A 20475-nucleotide genomic window follows, 5' to 3' on the forward strand; every position below is an offset into this window, starting at 1 on the left:
AACGTTATGTCAGCAAATAAGACACAGCCATAACATCTAAAGAAAAGGGGTTCTTTTATTCCTGACTGAGCCTCAAATGAGACACAGCGTTAATGTATGTTTTTGTTCAAGAGAAAAGCAGTTTTAGAAAAACATTCCAATTAATAAGTAAAATTGGCATAAAATAAACTATCAAAGTGACTCCAATGAGTGCAGAAAACAAAATAATAAGAGTCTTGCAAAACAAAACAAATGAAAAGGTGGTTTTCACATTGATAATCTCAGAAACAAACAAAATGAGTGCCAAAAACAACGGTAGTGGCCTGTATGTGCCTAATGAAAGAAATAAAACAGTATACATGAGAAATCTGCACATTTCACCACATTAATACATTATAATCCACAGTTTGACCCCTTCTGTTCAAATCAAACAGTAATTACACTCAAGAAAAATAGTATACACTTGAACAAAGGCACAAATATTCTTTATAACTTATACATTAACACTTTAGGAAAATAAAATAATCAAAACTCACTTTTATTGAGACTTTGAAGCACAGAAAAAGCTCACGTGGCAGCTGGTGCACGTGCAATATCACGTGTGGTTGTTCTCCCCTCTAACACGGCATAAAGAACAATAATTACTCAAAGTTGCATTAATATATGAAATAAACCGTGTTATTTAACCTTTCAACAACTTTTTATAACATATTACAGAGTAACTCACGCTCAATCTTCCCCAACGTCTCTGTATTTCCTTTCACACGGAAGATCTCTCACGTGCAGGAACACCACACTCGTATGAGCAGCGAAATCAACCATACACTCGACAATATCACACGACTGTTATCACCACAGATTCACAAGTCAATATCAAACTGGAAATGTTCTCTCTTTAAAAGTTTAATCGACTATTTAAACTGTGTGAACTCCCTCTGTGTGACTCTGTCTCAAACTGCGCTCTCTTTCAGTCTGACGCGCTCCCACTCATCTGCGCATGCACACACCCTTAAAGGGGACAGCGCACGGCTGAATCAAAGCAAACATAAGGGCAAATCACCAGGAGAATTTATCAAATATCAGGCTATTCCTGCCCCGGTTACACTCTCCCCTGCCTACAGTCAACGTCCTCGATGACTTCAAACATGCTTTAATCATCCACTACTCCTTGTAGTTTTCCAGATGTATACAAAACTATCCCAGCTAACACTTGGGAAAGAACATCGGGACTAAAAGACACAGAATTGCAAGCCGATTTAGGCAGCCTGTTTGGATTGCTATGAACCCCAGCAGTAGGCCGCTGGGTCCTGCGTGGTGAAGGACAGGGTACATCCACCTGGGCACTCTCTGCCCTGGGCTTTCGGGGAACAGGAACTGGTTTATTCACCACCACATCCAATGCTGAATCCTTTCTTTCTGTTTTGGGTTGAGGGAACTGTCTTACAATACTCGCCTCATCATCTACTTGCACTCCATCATTGTCCTCCACTTCTCTTATTTCAGCATCATCCTCTGGCTGCACCACTGGCTGCTGCAATCTCCCAAGCACTTCGTCCACTGGATCCTCCTTAGTCCATCTGGTTTCCTCCACCAGCACACATTCTGCATCCAGTGTAGGCATTCCTTCCACCAACTCCGAGGTAGGAACTTTTACAGGTGTCACTCTTTTCCTAGGCATCGGCACTGGGACTGATCTTGGACAGGGCCTGATGTCTGACCTATGCACTCTTTTTGCAGGACCACCTCCCACCGGTTCCACGGTGTAGGTTGTTCCATGCACCTCAACTACCGTATACACCGTGGGAGCCCAGGCATCCTGGATCTTGTTCCTTCCTGGAGGACGATATCGTAAATACACATGCTGACCCACTGCTACCTCTGGACAATACACCACATTCTCACGTTTGGCAACACGGTCCACTGCCTTTCTTTCAGCATACTCTCGTGCTCTGGAGTGTGCATCCTGAAGCCGTTCCTTATGGACAGACAACCAGGTAGGCTCTATTTCCCCTCCTGTCTCCTGACCCAGCAAAGCATCTACTGGTAAGTGTGGCTGCATTCCAAACAGCATGTAATATGGAGAGTAACCGGTGGAAGAATGGGGAGTCACATTGTAGGCGTACACCAGCTCAGGTAAGTACTCTGGCCATCTCCGTTTCTTCTCAGGTGGTAATGAACGCAAGAGATCGTGCAGAGTGCGGTTGAATCTCTCACACTGCGCATTTCCCTGGGGGTGATGTGGCGTAGTGCGGGATTTTCTTACCCCGTACAGCTTACAGAGTTCTGCAATAACGGCACTCTCAAAGTTCCTCCCCTGGTCTGAGTGAAGACGCTGTGGCACACCATACTTAAGGAACCATTCCTTCAGAAGGACCTTAGCTGTAGTGTCTGCCTTCTGATTGCGGGTGGGGAACGCCTGGCTGAACTTAGTAAATACATCGGTTACAACTAAGACATTCTCCCGCCCATCCGATGCAGGCTCTAGTGTGGTGAAATCCATCGCAACCACCTCTAATGGATGTGACGCCAAGAACGGGGCCCAAGGTGCTTGTATCTTCGGCTGCGGCATTTTGGCTAACACGCACCGCTGGCACTCCTTCACCCACTTATCCACAGCATCACTCATCCCAACCCAATAACAACGCTGCTTGAGCAGGCCCAGCGTCCTCTCAATGCCCTGATGCCCCATCTGGTCATGGACACTTTGCAACACCAGCTTGACCAGACATGCAGGGAGCAGCAACTGCCGGCATTCCCCATTGAACACATCGTCAATGACTCTAAACAACAGCCCCTCTCTCTCTTGGATTCTATCCCACTGCTTAAGCAACAAGCGCACAGATCGAGACAAGCCTTTTCTCTCCTGCTTTGTGGGTTTCCTCTTCTTGTCCCAGAAACACTTAAACGTGCTGATGGTCGGATCTTCCTCTTGGAACTGACGGAGCTCATCTTTCGTATATCCAGGTAGCGTTGGGGTATTCTCCAGGAGTTGTCCCTCTTCATTCCCTTGATCAACGATGGCTGATTGTAGCTGTATCGTCCCTCCATTTCTAGGCCCTTCCATTAGCCCTGACAGATCAGCCTCCACTGCCGTTCCGGTGCGGAGCCCGCTGCAAATAGCCACACAGCCGTCGTATTCCGAATCTTCAGTTACCACCTCCATTCCCTCTAGCCCTGGTCTTCTAGAGAGAGCATCGGCTGCAGTGTTACACCGACCAGGACGGTACTGCACGTCAAAATCGAAGACTGCAAGCTGTGCAACCCACCTCTGTTCAATTGCACCCAGCCTGGCCGTGTTGAGATGACACAGAGGGTTGTTATCTGTTAAGACAGTAAACTTCGATCCCAGCAGGTAACTCCTGAACTTCTCCCCCACTGCCCACTTAAGTGCCAGGAGCTCCAGCTTCATACTGCTGTAGTTCCTGTCATTTCGCTCTGCACCCCTCAACCTCCGACTTGCATACGCTATCACGGTTTTCCTTCCTCCTTGCTGCTGGTATAGCACAGCGCCTAATCCCAGGTTACTGGCGTCAGTCTCCAGCACAAACGGTAGGGTAAAGTCCGCATAGCCCAGCGTTGGCGCACAGGTAAGCTTCTCCTTGAGGTGCTCAAAGGCCTGTTGGCATTCTGTTGTCCAGGAGCCCTTGAACAACTTATTGGCCTGAACCACACTCCCCTGGTGAACACAAGTGTTAACCACATCATGAAGCGGACCCGCCACTCTAGAGAAACCCTCAATGAATCTTCGATAGTAACTGCAGAACCCTAAAAAAGATCGCAGCTCCTTTAGAGTGTTAGGGATCGGCCACTGCTTCACTGCACTCACTTTGTCTGGGTCTGTAGACACCCCCTGCGCTGATACAACATGCCCCAGGAACTTTACCTCGGACTGCAGAAAATGGCACTTTTCCACCTTTACCTTTAGACCAGCCTCCCTCAACCTTTTTAGCACAGTCTCGAGCCTCACCAAGTGTCCCTCAAATGTACTTGAATAGATAAGCAAATCGTCCAAGTATACAAGTACCATTTGAAAGACCAGATCACTCATTATGCTTTGCATGAGACGCTGGAATGTCGCAGGCGCATTACAGAGTCCAAACGGCATTCGCTGGTACTCATACAGCCCAAATGGTGTAATGAAGGCTGTTTTGTTCTGATCCTTCTCATGAACTGCCACCTGATGATAGCCACTCGCAAGATCAATAGATGAGAACACCTTGGCCTTGCTCAAAGCATCCAGACTCTCGTCAATTCGTGGCAATGGGAATGCGTCACGTCTAGTTTTAGAGTTCAGCTTCCTGTAATCCACGCATAGTCGGAGACTCCCATCAGACTTACGAACTAACACCACCGGAGAAGCATACGAACTGGAGCTTTCTCGGATGACACCCTTCTTAAGTAATCCGGAGATATGGTCCTTTACCTCCTCAAATTGGTTTGGGGGTATTCGTCGGTATGGCTGTGAGACAGGGAGGTCATCTTTCAGGGGAATCTCATGTTTTACCAGGTCAGCATAACCAAGGTCTTCGTCACAGGTGGCAAACACATCCAAGTATTTCATCAGGAGTGCCTTCAGCTCTGCCTGCTGTGTAGGGGTACCACCTATCCGCACTTTATCCAATGGACACTGCAGGTCACTCCCAACCCCTGTCATTGATCTCTGGTAGACGGTAACTTCTTCATGATCTGCGGAGATACGATGGAATGTAACCTCGCAGGAGCTACCCTCAAAGCGACGACCCTGGGTAAGTATCCCGAGTTTCAACTTAGGCGGCAACCACACATCCTCTGGTGACAAGTTTACTACCTGCACTGGGAACACTCGACTACCAGGTGACACCAATGTAGGAACCAGGACCAGGCCACCTGGCAATGATGTATTACCTGGTTCAAACAATCCTAAGCCCCCATTTCCAATCAGTTCCTTGTGTGTTTTAGCCTGAATTGTAGCAACTGAGCCTGCAGGTACATACAGCTTATGTGTGCCTATTGTCCGAACCATAGAGGTCGCCTCCACTGGGATAGCCTCTTGCACCTTGTTAAAGGCGGCTCTCCAGTCAGCATCCAACGTCCCTTCCAAAGCATTGTCAAACTCAGCCAGAATCAACTGTTTACAGCGCTGCGCTATGTTCATGCCAAGTATGCCTGGGGCCGCTGAGTCGGTTGCCCCTTCCTCTTGGTCACGAATCACCAGGAACCCACACCCAGGTATAGTCAAACCCATTACCTGGATATCAAGTTCGACATACCCAAGGTAGGGAAGTGGCAACCTGTTGGCAGCGGTAATCTTCAACCACTTGGTCGTACAATGCATGTCTTTATCTTCTCCATGAAGATGCTCTTTAAAGAAACTCTCTGTCAAAGTACTCACATTGCTGCCAGTGTCCAATAGGCACCTGACAGCTACCCCCCCAATGTGAATTTCGACTTCTGGGCACTTGCCCACTGCACGCTCCAGGAATCGCTCTTTGGTAAGGGTGCCACTGTTTGAGCCATCAGTGCCACCTCTCATTGCTCGGCTCTTCGCAATGGAGGCGCACAGTTTCCCTGAAGACTCTGAGACTCTGGCGTAGCTGGCACAGGGTTTTCACGGAAGCGTGGCACAGTGCATTGCCGGGCTATGTGTCCAACACCCTCGCATCTTAAACAAATGGGTTGGCCATCACGGGTATATTTTGGCTTAAACCTGGCCTTACTAGGTTTCTCACCACTTGAGTCAGACCTCTGGATCGTGAGGTCACGGACAGCATTGGTAAGTTCCCCGATTGCTTTCCCTTGTTGTGTAATTACATTAATTACTTCCTGCAGGGCTACACTCAAGTCACTTGGTACGGTCGCAGACATTCTCGCATGCTCTACATTTTCCCCCACACCCACTAGATTTCGGTTTCTAGCAAGATTAGCTGCACGGGGTCTCTCTTCCAAACACCACATAAGGGCCTCCTCACGGACTTCAAATAATGTAGCGTGAGGTCGCTCTCTAATCACCTTACGCAGTTCCCTACGGAGAATTGAATCCCTCACCCCCTCTATAAACTGATCTCGCAATGCCATCTGCATGTTCGGAACAATATGGGGTGACTGCTGGAGTGCAGCATTGAGCAGCAAGGACAGGGCGTGTGAATAATCACGGAAATCTTCACCATCCAATTGTTTCCGTGCATAAAATGCATGTAACAACTGGGGGGTGCTTCGCTTTTCCCTGAAGGCTGCTCTCAAGTAGGAGAACATGTCTTGAGGTAACTTATCCTCCCCTCCCATACACAACCTGACTTCATCTAGAGCGGAACCCCTTAAGTGAGAGAGGATAAAATCCACCTGATCCTCTGTATTTAAACCCCTAACTCTGATTACTCTCTCAAGTTCCTCGATGAACTCATCAACATTTTGGCAATCTTTACCCGGATCCCCACTGAAAGGTACAATCTGTCTCTCTCTTGGGATATACACATAAGATCTAGTAGGTACATTAGTCATGTTAGAAAGCGTTGACATTACTTGGTCATGTCTACGTCCCAACTCCAGTATCTGTGACTGTAGCTGCGAGATGGGGTTACCTCCCTCAATGTCCATTTCCGGAGCTGCAGCACCTGCACCCTGAATGTCCTCACCCTGGGAGGCTGCATCGTCCCTGTCCTCAGCGTCCATGACTCACAGTTGCAGAAAGTCTCAGTTCTCAAACAGTTCAATAAGCACCGTCCTTCACAATCTCCTCCGTTGCAGCAGTCCAGGTTTGCTGGCCCTTGGTCCTCCTGCAGCTCTTTTCAGGATGGCACACAATATTCTGCAGGTCCTTATAGCACTCAGCCGCCCTTAACCACTACCGTTGTTTGCACCCTACTATTTTAGCACTCTTATCACAAAAATAAACCAATCCCCAAACAAAAAAAACGGAAACCCCACTCCTGGTACCAAATTAGATGTGGCCGTTCAAACGTTATGTCAGCAAATAAGACACAGCCATAACATCTAAAGAAAAGGGGTTCTTTTATTCCTGACTGAGCCTCAAATGAGACACAGCGTTAATGTATGTTTTGTTCAAGAGAAAAGCAGTTTTAGAAAAACATTCCAATTAATAAGTAAAATTGGCATAAAATAAACTATCAAAGTGACTCCAATGAGTGCAGAAAACAAAATAATAAGAGTCTTGCAAAACAAAACAAATGAAAAGGTGGTTTTCACATTGATAATCTCAGAAACAAACAAAATGAGTGCCAAAAACAACGGTAGTGGCCTGTATGTGCCTAATGAAAGAAATAAAACAGTATACATGAGAAATCTGCACATTTCACCACATTAATACATTATAATCCACAGTTTGACCCCTTCTGTTCAAATCAAACAGTAATTACACTCAAGAAAAATAGTATACACTTGAACAAAGGCACAAATATTCTTTATAACTTATACATTAACACTTTAGGAAAATAAAATAATCAAAACTCACTTTTATTGAGACTTTGAAGCACAGAAAAAGCTCACGTGGCAGCTGGTGCACGTGCAATATCACGTGTGGTTGTTCTCCCCTCTAACACGGCATAAAGAACAATAATTACTCAAAGTTGCATTAATATATGAAATAAACCGTGTTATTTAACCTTTCAACAACTTTTTATAACATATTACAGAGTAACTCACGCTCAATCTTCCCCAACGTCTCTGTATTTCCTTTCACACGGAAGATCTCTCACGTGCAGGAACACCACACTCGTATGAGCAGCGAAATCAACCATACACTCGACAATATCACACGACTGTTATCACCACAGATTCACAAGTCAATATCAAACTGGAAATGTTCTCTCTTTAAAAGTTTAATCGACTATTTAAACTGTGTGAACTCCCTCTGTGTGACTCTGTCTCAAACTGCGCTCTCTTTCAGTCTGACGCGCTCCCACTCATCTGCGCATGCACACACCCTTAAAGGGGACAGCGCACGGCTGAATCAAAGCAAACATAAGGGCAAATCACCAGGAGAATTTATCAAATATCAGGCTATTCCTGCCCCGGTTACATACATAACATATATGCCTATTACAAATTCTTAAATAGGGAATAGTTGAATGTAAGCATGTTCCAAGTATTCAAGAAGTGTTTTGTTTGACTCAGACTCTTGAAATTGAATCTACTATCTAATTATTTATGTATTTTTTTCACATAAAAGTAAGCGAGGCATTTATGAAACTCTTACTAAAACTGCCACGGTTAACCAGTGTTTAATAGAGGCAATAAACAACGTGGACTCTATTGACAGGGATGTGGGTTAACCTTAATTCACTGGCAAAGACAGCAGACAGTTTTCCATTCCTGCCTATCATTGAAATGTGCTCTTTTTGTCTTGCGGACAAATTAAAGGAACATGGCGGGGAGGGGGAAAAACATGCAAAATTGAATGAAATTACATTCGATTAAGCTGGCAGTCCTTGCTGTGTAAATTACACTCTTATTCCTTAAAATGGACTCCCTGGTGAACTGTTCCTTTCAATTTCTTTAGCCATACCTCACGGACTTCAGACCGCCCTTCCCCTATCTGTTTAATCCAATCACCCTCTCACTGGATGTTATTTATTTGCTTATTTATTTATTTTCAAAGGATGTAACTGATTTTTATCAGAGGATAGAAGTGCCTTTTCTTCCTGGTGAAACGGTGACTAACGACCTGCTATCGATTTGTTGGTTTGGCCATGATAGTGATGGCTGTGTGATAGAGAGGCCATCGTTATTTTTAGAATTATGCTATAGATACCTTACAGCCGTACAGCGTCCTGCCAAACAAATAACGCATGCAGAATAATAAATGGTAATTGGTGTCACCTCTGTGTATGATTAGTCTGAAACAGGCGGATAATTGTTGGGGATTTAGCTCGCAAATCCATTTATTTGAACGAATCAATAAATGCGCTGTTAAAAAGAATTCTGAAATGACAGAAAATTGGTTTCTAAATTCATGAATTTATTACAATACCAAATAATTAAAATGTTTAATATTAGTTTTAAAGCCATACTTTTCGATCAAAATGCCATTTATGTTATTTTGGAGATAAGCTGACCTAATACAATGCAATTACGAGAATCTTTCAGATTTCATTTTAATTACTTACAGTAAACACAATCAATAGTCCACATTTTCTGAAGAGACACAATCGCTTTATATGATGAACAGATTGAATTTAGGCTTTTATTCACATATAAATATTCATCAACTCACACATCAGTTGTGGTAAACGGAAGCTCAAGCATGTTCGATTGACGTGCGAGAACCAATGAGGTTCATTCTGTGTTACGCATCACGTTTGAGCTTCAGCAAGAACCAATGACGTTTGTTCTCGCATGTCAAGCAAGTACAGTTGAGCTTCTGTTTATGTTCACTGATCAATGTTTATATGTGAATAAAAGCCTCAATCTGTTCATCATATAAAGCGATCAAGTCTCTTCAGAAAATTTGGATTTGACCGCTTGATCTCTTTATGAAATTTTTGAAGCGACAAAATGATAGCGTAGCTGAAGGGACAGAAATCTTTCATATTTTATTAAAGTATCTTCATTTGTGTGTTCAAAGATGAATGAAAGGCTTTCAGGTTGGGAACGGGTGAGTAATGACATTGAAAATGAAGACAATTTCTTGAACGATTCCTTTAACTGCCTAAACTCTCCCAGGTTTCAAAGAATTTATGATCATAAAATCATTCAGTCAAAAATGATTTTATGAATGAATACAAGCAGACATCCACAGAGACAGTTCTCTCCCCGACTTACTGAATTTAACGTAAAATGTTCATGAAGGAAATTGTACATAATTTGCTCCCATGAAAGAGAATATTAGGTCTTTGAGAGGAACAGAACCTCTTTAGAGTTTATAAAACAGAATGAAAACCTCTCTGGAAGATCTGTGCAATCATTATGACCCGCATGACTCTTTATTTGTACAATTTTGTGTAATGTTAAATAAAAAGAACGTGAAATAATTCCACATATTTATGTTTGCTGTCCATCAGTTCATTTTCACAACGTCAAATGTAGTAAAATGAAGTATATTCATTTATAAAAGATAAATGAATATACTTATATACATAAATAAAAAAAAGTAAATAAAAAGGTATTTTTTGATTATATAATGTAAATTGATGCTTAAATTAATGTTCCTCACATTTCAATCATATAAAAAAATAGATAAGCTTTCAATAAGATATCATTTTACAGTATTATAGATGCACTAAATTTAAAAGTTTAATTTTTTTAATGCAAATTTCATAGTGTAAACCTTATTTCAATATTGTATAATTACTTAATACAATGATCGCGGAAGGCAGCATATAACAAAAATGCAAACGTAAAAATCACACTCTCACAACATTATTTTGGGGTGATATATATTTCTTTTTGTTTACAAATAACATCTATCATTGCTTCAAATATTACATTAGCCATATCTTTTTCATAGCTGAAATAAATATATTGCACTTAAAAAAGGCATCAAAACAAAAATGATCAGGCATCTCCTTATGAGTAGGAGACATCTGACTTAAAAATACACACAAACAAACAAACAAAAAATAAAGAGAAAACATTTGCTAATATATTGCAACTACATAACTGTTTGTACAGTCTGTTCATAACAAATCAAAGGCTTGAAAATGGTGGGCACATGTTTTTATCAGCTTTACCTTTGACATCACACTGATTTTGAATAAAATACCCTGAACCCTAAAATGCACAGACTCGTTATTTGCAATGTGTGGCTCTGTTTGGATGGTTGTGTATTTATGCTCATCTGTCCTGGTCAAATTTGAAGGATAAATAAAAGACAGTGCCATCATCATTAACTTCCTCACACACACACACACACACACACACGCACACGCACCAGTTCCTCTTCATCTGGCTATTACGGCTAGTGCTGTTTCTGTGTGATTTAGTTACAGGATGTTGATGAATTGTCGTCGATGTGACTGTACAAATAGGACCACTTCAGCCACAAATCACCCAATTTCCCTCATTCCCCTGGAGAAGACGAGCCTATCATTTAAAAATTAGCCCATTATTTACAGGTGTAGACTTCCTGCAAGCTGGCTGTCGGCAAGCAGCCGTGAGTGGCTATGATCAGTATTCTGAGTGTTCGCTCTTCTATTAGCCAGTTCCAAAACTGGATTTCCTGGTTGGAACTTGTACAGTGTCCGCTGGTTCACATCAGTTGCAGTTCACCCTCATTTGAACAGAATTACGTTCATTTATAGTTTTTCTTGCTGAGAACAGAATAGCAACTTAAATATGAAATACAATGAAATGCCTTAAACAGTTTTCAAAGAAGATGCTTATCTGACCAGAAAGATCAAACTAACCTGTCCAACATTTTTGAGTCCACATATATGATGTTTCCATCCAGTATTGCTGTATTTTCAGAAAGCACAGCGCCCTCTAGTGTCGACAATTTGAACAGGAGGGCTGAGTGGTTGGCAGCTCCACAGATATCGTATCATATCTTTAAGAGGTGATGGATCATGGGGAATGAGAAACAGCAGTTGTCCAGTGTAACATTCAGCGAGTTACATTCTCCCTCATTTGGCTCGGAGCGGCGATAAAGGCGCGAGATGAATCGTTACAGGTAGCATAAACATGTCAGACAGATCTCTGAGTCTCTTATCGATGCTAAAAACTCATCCTCGAAATGATAAGAATCCGTGTTTTTCTCCAGCACAACTGCGAGAAGCAGCACGTCCGGGTCGTCAGGTAATGCCCTGTCAGTCAATGTTATTTACATGTGGTTCTTCCTTTCGTGTAAGCGTGTGTTTTGCGCGTGTAAGGGTGCCGTATGTCTTCGCATGCTGGCGATAGGGAAATCTTATCAGGCTGAAGTGGCAGGAATCATACGAACGGGGTCATGACTGTGGAAGAATGGCGCAGTCCTTGGATGGCGGCGTAGGGCCCTTGCTGGAAATAGTGGTGGTAGCGTGGCATGTGGAAGGAGGGGAAGGTAGGCCCGCTGCCCTGCATGGAGCCGGCCAGGGCGGACGGGGTGAGAGGCATGCCCAGTCGACTGTAAGGGGGTAGAGAGCCCTGGATGGGGTGAGGAAGAGGACTGGCCAGGGACGCCGTGCTGGTTCCGATGGCAGACAGAGACTGAGGGTGCTGAAAGCCAGAGAAACCTGATGTGGTGGTGACCCAGGAGCTGAGAGAGAGGTTGTCCGATGCAGTGAACGCCGAACCTATACAGGGAAAGAATTGAATGCATAATTTGTACCATTAAAGGAGCATATTTACAGCATAACATGAAAAAAGTTAAGGGTTCCAAAAAGGCATTTTTGCAACAATGCCCCAGAAGAACCATTTTTTTTGGTTCCCCAAAGAACCCAGTGAGCAGTTCCTAAAAGAACAATTTTTGCGTGAAGTGTGAAGAACATATTTCCACTATAAATGAACCTTTTGTGGAATGGAAAGGTTCTTCATGGAACAATCAATGCCAATACCGAACCTTCATTTTAAGAGTGTATATACGGTGAATTTTGTTTTTTAAATGGTTAAACATTTGCATTATATGTAATTTACTTGTTTTATGGTAAATGGAAATAAAACTATGAATTGCCATATAATTTATGGTAATAAACAATATTGAAACTGTGACATTACACCTTATTCCATTTTATAATTTTTTTTCTTTTTTTTGTTATCAGTAATGTACATTAGGGTGTTTTGTGTTACATTTTATATTATTTAGTTAACGTTTATTGCTTTATTTTAGTGTCATGTGTGTTACCCTGCATGGTGCCTTGTCTTCATGTGTGAGTACAGTCTATACAATTAACTGCAATGTTCATCATATGGCTTTCTATTTTATACCTGTATTATTATAGTAGTTATCACTGGATTTTAAAAAAGTAGATTTTAGTAAAATTATATCACTTGATGAAATATATGGTTATAAGTTAAAAGTAAAATATACAAGCACCAATATGACATCCTGTAATACTGGAAACATTGTAACCTTATTTTTACAGTAAATGTCCACAGTTCAAGTAAATTTACAGCGTACAGTTTACTGTTACAGGAAGATTTTCTTACCTCTACTGTGTGCCGAGTGCACATCTTCACCCAAGGTCTCCTCATCACCAGCATAAGTCCGAATGGGCGACCGGGCGTAAGAGTGCTTGTGGATCAAGCTCTCAACACTTTCCCTACAACAAAACCAAAAGACAAGAGCCCAAAATATATCTCTATATTCACAACCGCTTACACAAAATCAAGTGATGTGGTTAAATAGCCTAAATATATTGCATTTCAATAAAACTGAACCATTATTTTTCAAAGCATCACATTTAAAGCGATAGTTCATCCGAAAATGAACACAAATGAGCACATTTTAAAGAAAGTTTTCACTGTTTTTGTTCATACAATAAAAACCTTCTTTGCAGAAGAAAGAAAGTCATACAGGTTTGGAACAACAATGAGAGTGAGTAAATCATTTTTGGGTGAACTATTCCTTTAAAAGGTATATGCTATACAATAAAGTATTTGAGCTTTTTAAAAAAACATTCAGAGTGGGGTTTCACACTCCTTAGTTGTAGCAACAAACAAAGTGAGCAAACTTTTATTTACTATTATAATTTTTTAAACCATGCATTATGGTGTGAATATGCTAATTTATTGGTACAAATCACACATCCAATTTGTCTCTCTGCAGGTTCTGCGTTCCCTGCATCAGTTCAAACTAGCTAGAACAACATGCACATAAAAATATGTTAACACACAGAGAGAAGTGTGTCTGCTAGCCTTGCAGTAAGTGCATTAGCTCCTGTTAGATTAGACTCCTCAGACAGGCTGAGATGGTCTGCATCACAAGAGCCATGCGTCCACATTAGCCTCCCAATTAGGTTAGGAAAGTGCAATATCTGTCAGCAGCGCAATACAAATATGTGTGTTTTTATCTGCGATGCGCTCCCGAGGAGAGGGGCCTCGCAGCCCTACAACTTGGGTGGCTGTTTTCAATCAGTCACGGGGCCCAATTGAATTACGCTGTGTTTTAGTGCAGTGCCCGACTCCAGACTAATGCGATTTCTGCAGCTCCCTGAAGATCAATTGATCAGATCTAATTCACAGCCCTTCCAAAGAGAAAAAGAAACAGAGAGACGGAGAAAGAGAGAGAGAGAGAGAGCAGGATGCATTTTTGTGTGGTATTTTTGGCAGTCATTGACTTTCGCTTGTTCTTTCGTTGGGGGTCTGAAATGGAACTTGCTGGCAAATGTTTAACTGGAATGCTAATTTGAGAGCACATTGCCAAAATCGGTCATTTCCAGCATTTCTAGCTTTATCAAATTATTTTTGGGTCATTCAATTGCTTTGCTTGTGAATCTTGTTAGAAAAGTCAGTGATACTGACCATTTTTCTTGTGCATTTTCTTGTAGTATATATATATATATTAATATTGACTTAATTAAAATATATGGTATTTAGAGATCATATAACACACATTTACTAGTGGCCAAAAAACTGCATTATTCATAAACGTATAAAAATAAAAAAAATGACAGTAAAACGGGGCAACCTACAACTATTACTTTTAGATGCTAATTCCATCTGATCTAAACATTATATTTGCTTTTATCGGTGTAATTTGAGAGAACATTGCCAAAATGTGTCACTTCTAGTTTTATCAAAGAATTTTTAGGCCATTCAATTGTTTTTGCTTCTAAATCTTGGGTCAGAAAATTAGTGCTTTTCTAGTGCAAAAATAGCTTTTCTGTTGCATTTTCTTGTAGTAATATATTATATATACAAGAAAATGCACTACATATAAATGTATTAATATTGATTTGATTAAAAAATGGTATAGAAATATAAAATATATGGTATGTAGAGATCATTAAACAAAAAACCCCAAAAAAAGACAATAAATAGCATATTAAAAGCATGCTAACCTGCAAATGTTACCCGTTTCTAGCTGATCTAAAACTTAAATTTAGTTTTGTTCAATTGATTCTGTGATAAACAATATTTTTGACCTGAATCAAATTTATTTTATCATTAATTAATTTATTATTTTTACCACATGAGCCACACCTTTTTTTTTAGCTTATTTTTTCTTTCTTTCATTGGACCAACCCACCCACACACGTCTAGGTCTAATGAGAGTCTAATGAAAAGCCACTTGTGCACTTGTTAATGAGTTTCGCTGAACGTTCCCCCCACCACACACACACACACACACACACACACACACACTTCACTCCGCAGAGCAGCTGCCCCTCCCTCTGCAATCCCTCACTGCACTGAACCCAGGTCAGAAATCAAGCAGCAGAATTCCTCATACCTCTCAATATCCGTGAGTCTGGAGGAGTCTCTGAAGCCTTTGGCAAAAGGGTTGCTGTCAATCTTCAGTTTGGTTATCTGTAGCGAAAATAGGAAACAACTAAATTAATCCAGCAGATCTTTTCCTCTCCCACATGATGCCATGAGCATTAAATTAAACATAAGGCTGCATTGAATGACTGATGTCTTCCAGTACATTGTTCTGTTAAAAGAGAATGTATTTTAAGCTGTTGCCAAAATATTAGGACTATAGTTTAGAGCAGAATAAAAATAGCCAATGGGGAAATATATATATATATATATATTTATTCCAGTTGTCTTACATCAGTAAACTAGTTGATTTGTACTCACCAGCTGGTTTTGGTAAGCAGTGACTGCAGTGAAAACGGTCTCGGTGAAGACGAATGTACGAAACTCCTCAGACTTTAGGTTAAGAAGTGACGCTGTGTGATCTTTCTTCTTGATGATATGAACTCGGGGTTGGTACTTGTGCATGGAGTTCAGGATGATCTGTTAAAGGAATATGAGAAACAAATTGTGATTTGCTATATACATACATTTACCTGACTCTATATGTTATATAATAGAGCGTATTTCAATAAATGGCCAAGAACAGTATTGATTATATTATATTATATACAGCAATAATTGTGTGTTGATTATATTGCATCACTTATAAAGGTAAAGAAACTTGTCTAATCACAGTTTGTGATATAGATAAATATAAAAGCAATATATTTAATATCATCCTTACCAAACCGGAGTGTATTATGCATTTAATAAATTATTACATATTTTAAATATCTATTATCATTATTCATATTATCATTATATATCAAATATTATTATATTAAACCATTAAAAACTATTATATATTTATAGAAAAAAAACAATATTATGATCCATCAGCCTAATATGTGACCCTGGACCACAAAACCAGTCATAAGTCGCATGGGTATATTTGTGGCAATATCCAACAATACATTGTATGAGTGAAAATTATCCATTTTCCTTTTATGCCAAAAATCATTAGGATATTAATTAAAGATCATGTTCCATGAAGATATTTTTATAAATTTCCTACCATAAATATATCAAAAATGTATTATTAGTAGTAATATGCGTTGCTAAGGACTTAATTTGGACAACTTTAAAGGCCATTTTTATTTAGATATATTTATATAATACTTAGAGTTTTGCACCCTCAGACTCCAGATTTTCAAATAGTTGTATCTCAGCCAAATATTGTATCCTAACAAACCATACATCAATAGAAATCTCATTTATTCAGCTTTCAGGTGATGTATAAATCTCAATTTCAAAAAATGTACCCTTATGACTGGTTTTGTGGTCCAGCGTCACATTTCAAAATGTTGTGTTATATATTTTATGGTGGCTTCTTGAAAATCTAATGTTTTGTAATGAAAATGTATAGTTTTGACTGATAAATCTGTATCTGTACACAATTGAGAAAACGACTTCACAGGCAAAATCTCTTATGTGTAAGCCACTTTACATTTACAGATAAACATTGTTTTGTTTTTATTTATTACATTACATTATATAGCCTACACACAGAATAAAAATGTAAAGCCGCAATTGGACACTGATTATTTAAACGTGATTGACTTACGTGTCCGTGTTGGTCCAGTTCGTTGTTTGTAAGCTTCACTTTTTCGAAGGAAACCATCTGTTTCAATAGCTGTTCTCCTGTAAAAGGCGAATCTGGATGCACGTACAACCTGTACAATAATAACAGAACAAAATCGTTTGTTTATTTAGATTTATTCGTGCTATAGCATTTTAAGCTATGTGCATTATTCGATTGTTTTAATTTAGCCTGGCTTTATATCCTTATATTGAGCCTACATTTCACAAAATTTGATTTGCATTTGACTCTCTAATAAACGCTTTATAGGCCTACGTAAAAACAAAACAACAAAGAATAGAACGTGCTAAATATACATTTGTTAGAATTATCCGTTCACATTTACCACATCTGTTTCGTAATGATTGATTCTCTTTTCAGTTAGCTACAGCGGTCGTTCACAATTTAATAATTAGGCTATAAAGCAACGAATAGGCCTATTAAAGTTAATAACAGCAAAATAACGCATAGCCTACACGAAATGTGAAAAGCTTACCTAGCAGGTAAAGGTGGATCTGCCTTTCCCGCCACAAGCCATGAGGATCTGTGGTAGGCGTATCGATATCTTTTATTGTCCACTGGAACGATGTCCATGAGAACAATATATTTGGCGTCCGGGTCCACTCCGGAAAATGACACGCGAATTGTCGGAAACATTCGCCTGTTGAAGCAGAATAAAGTGGCATTTATGTGAGTAACAAGGTTTTTAAAGAGTAAACTGGTTAAAGTAGGCTATGTGAAACAGAAATGCAAAAAATGTACTGAAGTAGGCTGGTTCTGACAACAGACGTTCAGACAACCGACCAATTAAAAATAATAGCCTAAAAAGCGAATAGCCTAAATTCGTCTTGTTTTAAAACAAAAAAGTCCAATCATATCAGCCTTTTTTACCTTCCAGATTTTGTGATAATCATTTCCGTGCCGAGTTCGTGGAATTTGTCCCACAGTTCTTTAGTCTCGAGGCTGCAGGAGATCTTGGCCATCTCCTCGCTGGGCACGCCGGGGGTCGTCGGAATGAGCGGCTCGGTACATAACGGAGCTCCGCCGCCGGTGCCGCTGCCGCTGAAGTCGCCGTGGGTTTCCAGCGAAGGCAGGTCGCCGAGGTTTGGGTGGCACGACGACTTTTCCACGAATTGTTCTAGAATTAAAATACAATGAATAATAAAATGTAGCCTGTTGCAGTTGGTGTTACAAAATAAGTCTGGGATACAGATCTAATAAAATATGCTGTCGAATAATCATTTAGGCCTACAGGAACAACATAATACCATTTGCATTATTTGCTTTAACATTAGAATATATTCTAATATATACAATAGGCAATGAAATGTAAATGCATGCTATTGCGTGCATCTATTCTCTATAAAACAGCAAAAACAAACAGTAAGATAATAATGACCCAAACTAATTAAATTTTTTGGAATGTGTTTTATTTGCTTAGCCTATATTTATTTATAGATTTATTAAAGTATTTTTATTGTTATATTTTAATTAATTTGTCTGAAATGTAATATTAGCTACAAATTGTACAGATCGCACCAACAAAATATTCTAATGCAGTGGACATTAAAACACAACTATTCATGTTTTTTAATCTTATATTACTATCTAATTAAGACATTTCTTATTTCGATATAATGTGTAAGTTAAATGTAAAACAAACTGGTAGGCGCATGAGATGGTTTGTCGTTTGTTGGTTCACCTATATACAAATCTTTACAAAACCATGGTCTAATACAAAATCGAACTTTTTTAATCTCATGTTTGTTTATATCTTTTTTTTTTATTTAGCTTAACAGAATTACTTCTCATATTGACAGGTCACACCAATTTCCCCCGAATATTTACAATTTTACGACCGCAGGAGCGCTGCAAGCCTGTGTAAATATGTATGCATTTTATTTATGTAATTATTTATTCGACCGATGTACATATAGGCTATTTGTCTTTATATAGCCTAAATACTGCTCTAGTTTGACATTGATGTTAGCTACCGTGTGCCTCACGTGCAAAAACAAAACACAAAACACTCGTCATCCAAACTTTCAGTCGTTAAAGAGTCAGATCTTACCCAGCGGCTTGATGGTGTTTTCCTCCGACTCCTTGTCCTTCGATTTCCCACTTGACATGAGTGCGGCTATGGAGAAAGCATTCGCCCTGGAAGAGAGCTGTGGTTTTGGGGAAGAGGTGTACTCCATGATGCGGGTGCTCAAAACTATTCTCAACAGCACAAACGTCCAGATTAAGCCCCGAAATTACTTTAAATTACGAGGTGATATTTGAGTCAGGATTAAGAAGATTGCAACAGGCTGTTACTTCCAAAGCGGCTGGGACATTGTGTGTCTCGTGCTCCAGTCACCTTCTAGTTCTCTTGCACAAGCAAGGTTTTCATTGCAAGTGTTGGGACACTTGCAGTCTCCTTAATTTCACTAGCCCCTCCGTCGTACACAGCCACGGCCAATCGTTGTGTTGCTTCCAGGTCATTGGCTCTTCAACGCACTCCAATGTCTACGGTGAGTTTGTTTACAAATCCTACTATGGTGAAGGCTTGGCTCGTGAATACTCATTTCTTTACGTGGCGTTTGTCTTCCTGATTGGCTGAAAGAGTGACGTTAGGGAGAGGGTGTCAGTGAGCTGGCGAATCATGAAGGCGTGACTTATGAATATTTATTAACTGTTTGTGACTGGATGCTTCAAGGTTACCACGCAACGTCAGAAGGCGATTTCGCCTATTCCGGCCGCTATGATTATGATTTCAATCAGGGAAATCTCATGGGCAGACCTGAGAGAGCCGTCAAAATGCTAAATAAACTTCATCACAGTTTTACACGTCACATCTGTCTACACAAAAAGGCTGGTTATGTGGGCCTATTAGCTTCCATCATGCATGAACACCTAAATTCTTGTGAGGAAATTAAAGAAGACAAATGTTATCACAGTTTAACTAATTGTATTTATTTTAAATCCAGACGGTTTAAAACGTTAAAATAATAATCTTCTGTTAAAGTAAAAAATAATAGCTGTAAGAATAAAAAAAAATCAAATTATAACACTCATACTGCTATTAATTGATAAATTAATTTGACCAGATAACAGTAAAAAAGTAGCCTATAGGCTATATTATTATTATTATTATTATTATTATTAGTATATATTTTATGTTGTTATTTTCGTAGATTCAGTAACATTCTTTATCTGATTAGTAGCAGTTACGTTTCTGTTTTTTCTTTCTTCTTCTGTGTTATCCTTTTGAACTTTTGATAAGAACAAATCCTGTCTAGACGCCACCTCAAGCCACCGCTCTCCCTTGATGCCAACATTCAGACACAGGCCCTTTGTCGAGTCAAACACTTAACGTTAGTAAGCGTATGCCAATCAAGCTCGGTGAAATCATTACTGCAAATTTAAACTAACATGTTTCCCACAAATATAGCACTTGTCTTTCGGGTTATTATGCCTAACCAGAGCTCAACTGGTCGTAGCAGTGAGATTTTTGCACTTCTTATTTTAAAGATTCATGTTGATTTTGTTGTTGTTGTTGCAACATC

At 40.0% G+C, this 20475-nt stretch overlaps 1 protein-coding gene across 2 annotated transcripts; it reads right to left on the reverse strand.

Annotated features, from left to right (window-relative positions):
* Positions 1–9487: 9487 nt before the first annotated feature.
* On the reverse strand, positions 9488–19409 carry tbx20 (T-box transcription factor 20). 2 transcript variants are annotated; one of them, XM_079836212.1, is made up of 8 exons: positions 18999–19409; positions 17819–18065; positions 17424–17588; positions 16913–17021; positions 15631–15789; positions 15281–15357; positions 13036–13148; positions 9488–12182 (listed from the first exon to the last, which is right to left on the reverse strand). In XM_079836212.1, the coding sequence occupies exons 1-8, from the start codon at positions 19123–19125 to the stop codon at positions 11842–11844; spliced, it is 1338 nt and encodes a 445-aa protein (XP_079692338.1). In that variant the 5' UTR covers positions 19126–19409; the 3' UTR covers positions 9488–11841. The 2 variants fall into 2 exon arrangements, with proteins under 2 accessions (XP_079692338.1, XP_079692337.1); XM_079836211.1 differs by having other exon boundaries at positions 13036–13151; positions 18999–19320.
* Positions 19410–20475: the final 1066 nt, after the last annotated feature.

This window comes from Gobio gobio, assembly GCF_949357685.1.
Source record: "Gobio gobio genome assembly, chromosome: 15".
Taxonomy (NCBI): domain Eukaryota; kingdom Metazoa; phylum Chordata; class Actinopteri; order Cypriniformes; family Gobionidae; genus Gobio; species Gobio gobio.